At 32.1% G+C, this 5,579-nt stretch overlaps 1 protein-coding gene across 1 annotated transcript; it reads left to right on the top strand.

The window, feature by feature from the left end:
* Nucleotides 1-352: 352 nt before the first annotated feature.
* Nucleotides 353-4,606, top strand: LOC134278715 (RNA ligase 1-like). Its single transcript, XM_062761008.1, has 7 exons — nucleotides 353-560; nucleotides 1,066-1,220; nucleotides 1,636-1,720; nucleotides 2,238-2,325; nucleotides 3,334-3,443; nucleotides 3,681-3,850; nucleotides 4,366-4,606. The coding sequence occupies exons 1-7, from the start codon at nucleotides 353-355 to the stop codon at nucleotides 4,576-4,578; spliced, it is 1,029 nt and encodes a 342-aa protein (XP_062616992.1). The 3' UTR covers nucleotides 4,579-4,606.
* The last annotated feature ends 973 nt before the right edge of the window (nucleotides 4,607-5,579 follow it).

Genomic DNA, 5,579 nt, shown 5'->3' with positions numbered 1-5,579 from the left:
AGATGCTTAGCATCGCTTGTTTGAATTTGCCTGTTTCAAACGCTTTGGTGATTCGCGAGAGTTTATCTCCCTGTAAACGCAAACCTTACCTTAAAATTTTCTCATAAAATATCTTTTCCAAATTCATAGCTACTTGTATTTCTAATTATTTTTTTCTAAAAATCTATGACTAGGAACAGGTGATTTCCTTATAAACGCTTGATTCGATCGTGTCGTCGGTTAGACTGCCGTCGGTAAGGCATCTTTGCGAAAACAAGGAATAACGTACGAAAGGAAAGTGAATGAGTTACTGAGTGACGTTTACACCGGAAACGGTGAAGGTAAGTAGCAAAACAAATGCTTGAATTTTGAAATGGAGAAGTGTGGGAAAGTTCAACAGAAGGTTTCTTGTATATTTGAGACTAGAGTAATTGATGAACCAGCTAGTAAGAGGAAGTTTCAAGGCTATAAAGTGATTGCAACTGATTTAGTTAAAAGTGCAGCAATCGCAAGCAACATAAACGAATCAAAAGCTACTGAAAAGCTGGATGGGACATGTGTATTTATTGCAGAGTGGCAGGGTAATGTTTCATCATCTTATTTTTAACATGAAGATGGAGAAGGATTTATTATCATAATGCCATTAACTCAAAATAATATGCAAATATTTGAAAATATGAGACATTTCATTCATTGCTGTTTTCTTGAACACCACTCTGAAATGATTTTGAAGAATACAAAAGGAGTTGGGCTGAAAATAACAACCAAACTGTTCAAAACAAACCTTTTTTGAGATTGTATATGAAGATGAAAATTCAACTAATTTCTCAACGGTTTTTCTTACTTCAAATTTACCTGCCATGTGTATAATAATTGCACTATTTACAGTGTAACAAAGGTTATAAAAATGATAAAGAATGTCTTGGCTGGAAATTTGCATTTAAAAATTACATTTTATAGAAGAATTTTTTTAACAATCACTTATAATAAAACAATACTATTAATAGTCTTATTTTCAAATATAATCAATGATTAAAATAACACTAGCAAAATATATTTATTTTTGTTTTATCATATTGTTTATAGGTGTACCTTGGCTGTGGGCTCGATTAGACAGAAAACCAAACAAAGCTGGTGATAAAAGATTCAAACAATTCCAGTTGCTTCATCAAAAGTGGGAGCAAGGACCAAAAGATATATCTGAACCCTCATTTGAGTGGGACATTGAAAAAGATTTCAAAGTAAGAGAAAAACGCATTAGGAATAATCTAAGAAAAATTTACATTGACCCTTGATATCTCTTACAATTGTACGTGTATAAACACTGTACGGTATATTGGGTAATTTGGTATCTGGCATTTTTGGCAAATTTTAAATCAGCTAGGAAGTTGAAATATTGGTATTTTATATTTAGGCAGTTTTCAATTTTAAACAATTGTTAAAACATGTAATTTTATTAAAATATCTCTATAAACTATGGAATTGTCAGTTCTTTATATTTTGGTGAAATTTTTTTTATCCCCCCTCCCCTCAAATTCTAACTTTTGCAGAGTGCTAAAATTAACCCAGTATACTGCATGTTTCTAATACTAGTAGGTAGATAATGTTTGTTAATGTTAGCTTTGACTTACTGGGTTGTCTTTAATTCTGTATAAGGAGGTTCCTGAGCATTGGGTGCCAGCCTCTGATGTAAATCTGGTAAATGGTCAGCCACAACCAGACAAAAGTCGACACATTCCAGGTAAAAAATGAAAATAAATTGCTCCTATTTGATGGATTCAAGATGCTGATCGGGGGAATTTAATCTAACAATATAAAAACAGAAATAACAAGTCAAAATCCCTTTGAACTAAGTTTTAAAAGAGGATTAAAGATGAAGTGTTTTAGAAAATATGGTCAACTTCATTATCTTGTATTTGATGTGTCCATGAAAAAAGAGACTAGAAATGGAGGTAAAAATATATTGAAGAAAAATTTTTGATAACAAAGACCAGCTGTATATTGACTGATTTATTGTGTACAAATGGAGTTACTGTAAAATCACATATTTTCGTTGGGTAAAATTTTCGTGGTTGAAGGAAAAAATGTTGGTTCGTGGAGATATGATTTCGTGGATGAAGAACTTTATAGTAGTTGTGCATATGAAAATTTACATTTCGTGGTGGACATGAATTCGTGGGTCTCTACTTAGTTAAACCCCCACGAAAATTAATTTCACAGTAATTAAAGCATATTAAGTGTATTTTTGTCACTGACAGGTTGGGTTCCGCTGGAGAAGAAATCCAGACAGTACTGTTGGCATGAGTCTGCGGTGGACTTAGACAGAGGGCTGGGGTTGTTTTTAATGTAAGTGGAACAGGATAAAACACTGGTCTTTACAATTACATTGTAGACATACAGAAATATATGTGTATGTAAAGAATGATGAAGAAATTTGGGTGGTTTTCAAATATAAACCATTTGCACTCTAAAAAGAAAAAAACATGCATGTACTGTTTGCAAACTTTCTTCTAATGGAGCATGTTCTATGAATTGCACAAAATCATGATTCCTGTATTGTCACTGGATAGAAAGTTATTCACATTTGTTGAACTTACTTGCACTTAGTTAAGTGTGGCAGATTTATCAATGTTGTAAGCTTCAATGTTCAAACTAGTGTCTCTTTAAATATATAGGAATGCAATGAGACTCCAAGGTCCAATGGTCTACACCAATCCCCCATGGTGCTGAAAACAATGTTTATGACGTCATAGTACTAATGCTCCAAACTACAATGTCTCACCATGCCAAGGTTTTAAATAAGTATTAATAATTATTATTATGCGAAAACTAACCCCTATCTCTCCAATCTCTCGCATAGGTCTGAAACTTACCCAGGTGTGAAGACCAAACAACTATATAGATATCTAGATATCTTGGGTGGGTGCAATACTATTAGTAACCCTAATAACTCGACTAGTTTGCTAGGACTAACCCTAAATCAAAACAATTAAAAGGACTAATCCTAATCAGTTGATTGGTGTGCGAGGACTAATCATAATATCTCTGAAACATGTAAACAATACGCAAAATAAATAAAAGTATTTGCAGGGATGAATTAGGAAACGAAGGCATTTTAATGCAGAAAAACGGCGTCAATGATTGACGTCGGTTTATTGTGATGGCATAAACGTCAATTGTTTCTCCACATCTCATTGGATCATGATTGGACCATCACACTTTAGCTCAGCATGTCTCATAGGAACCATCAGGGTTTGTCAAGATCATCAGACTTTGGGGTTACCCTTGGACCTTGGAGTCTTACAAATACCAGGGGTATATACTACAAATCTCATATAGAAGTGATTTTTACAGGCAAAAAGAAGGTTGTCCACAGTGTCTACAGATACAAGCTTTGCCTCTACAAAATTTCCTGGGTTATACAGCGGAGCTGATAGGAACACATATTAATGGAAATGCCTATAGTAAGTAAACAGTTTACATGCATGTTAGAAGTTGCTGGAATTACCTCCCTTTAGCAGCAGCTTTATGTTATCTAGATTAGTTTTGTACCTTGAGAAAAATTACTTTGAATGGATTTTAATAGCAACTACACTATATACAATCATGCATTTTTTTAATGAAAGAAGTATACATTACAATGTAGTTAACAAACTGCTTTTCTCCAAACAGTAATATTGTCTTAAAATTGTTCATCACAGGTATCGGCAGCAAAAGAAATCCTGTCCACTTCCTGGTGATTCATGGTTCCATAGCTCTCTCAGAACCTCCAGGGATTTCCCTGACTGAGATCCAGAACTGGTTCTCCTCCACTCAGGAGGGGCTTGTTGAAGGAGTGGTCTGGCACTGTCAAAATGGAAAACTGTTTAAAGTAAGAAAATAGTATATATATATGATATTGTAAACAAACTTTACTTCACGTGCGAGAAATTTTCTAGAGGTTCATGAGAGCCGCTTCATCGTGAATATTTCTCGCCATGAACTGGTCCTTAAAATCTCTGTGTCTATTCAAAACAGATCAAAAAAAGGCTTGATCACAAAAATTAATCGTCATCAACTAGTTTATCCTTAGTAAATCATAAAATGAAGTCGTCAAGAATAAAAGTTGGTTTACAGAATACAGTGTATCTATGCTAAGGCCTAATTAAAAAATAAAATGTGTTTCTGGTAATATGCCTACAAAAGTTAGGGTAGGAAGGTTGTTATACATGATAGTGAAAACTATTTTTTTTTAGAAGAGCTAGGTTTAGTTTTTCCTTAAAATGACCCCACCCATATATAACATGTAACTGACTATGGTAAAGCTTATGTACTATATTGAGGTTTCCTGTTTCGGTACACTATGTTCTGTTGAAATGTTTAATGCTTGGGTATATATTTTTTTAGATTCATAGACATCATCTAAATTTACCATGGCCACTAAAGGACACAACCCCAGTTTTCTCTCAGAAAGGAGTGGAGATTCTGGTAGACAGTTCTAATTTTGAATCAGATGAAAATGTTAATCCTGTGTTTCAGAAACTGGGTAGACATTTTAACAAGAAATGCGATTCTGTATTAGACTTGGATCAGCTGTTAGATATTGGAGAGGAAAAGTGAAAATAAATGTATTTGAAATAAATCTTTATTCCTTTATTTTCATTTACTGTAGGAACACAAATTTTATGGGGACCAAATTTAATTGATTTGTTATCTAAAATAGCTTTGTGAGCATAAAATTTTGTCGTTTCGAAAGTAACTCTATTCAATATATAGTCATGTGAAAATTTCATGAGGGATTTTAATTTCGTTGATAATTGTAAACAACGAAAAAAGAAAAAACGAAATTAAATCCCAACTAAATTTTCTGCTTTTACAATATCATCTTGAATTGTAACATTATCATTTATGCTTGTTATAAATTCAGTTATATTGATAAATATTGTATTTATTTTTTAGCCTGTAAATATAAGTCATAATATTAGTACTACTGAGTTTCTATTCCTTTTTTATATAGGATAAATTATATGAAACATATGGAGATTTCAAAAAGTATTCAAGATCAAAGAAATAATATGGGAATTAAGACCCTTTCTGTGCCTTATTTTCACTGCATTCTAATATAAGCTCAGTTGAAATCTACAATTTTATAATTAATACAAACAATATTTACAATTAAAGGTAAATTTAACGAACACTGTATACTTGCATTTTCAAACAAAGTTCCATAACTTCCAACTGATAATATTGCACTCTGTTATATATAGATCTACTAGTAATAAAATGAATAGCTGGAAAAAATAGAAAATTATTCTCAAACACAATAAGAGATTCTACATTAAAAATACTAGTACATACATTGTACATACATGTACATTTAAGGAGATAATAAACAAGGGTTGATCCAAACGTTCGTGGAATTTTCTTCATATTTTATTTATTTAATTTAGTGAAAGTTATTGAAAATTACAAATGAAAAAGACAAACATTTGTTGAATATTTTTATATAAATGATTTTTAAAATATTACTTATTAAAGTAACACTTTGGCAGTTGTCCTAGAAACGAATGCTTGGAAATTTGGAAGCGACATTTACCTTTCATTTACATTTCAATTCTTAA

This window comes from Saccostrea cucullata, unplaced genomic scaffold, assembly GCF_032062105.1.
Source record: "Saccostrea cucullata isolate Sc308-1 unplaced genomic scaffold, CSIRO_AGI_Scuc_v1 ctg5999, whole genome shotgun sequence".
NCBI lineage: Eukaryota > Metazoa > Mollusca > Bivalvia > Ostreida > Ostreidae > Saccostrea > Saccostrea cuccullata.
Note: the sequence above shows the minus strand (reverse complement) of the source record. Positions and strands in the feature narration are given on the sequence as shown.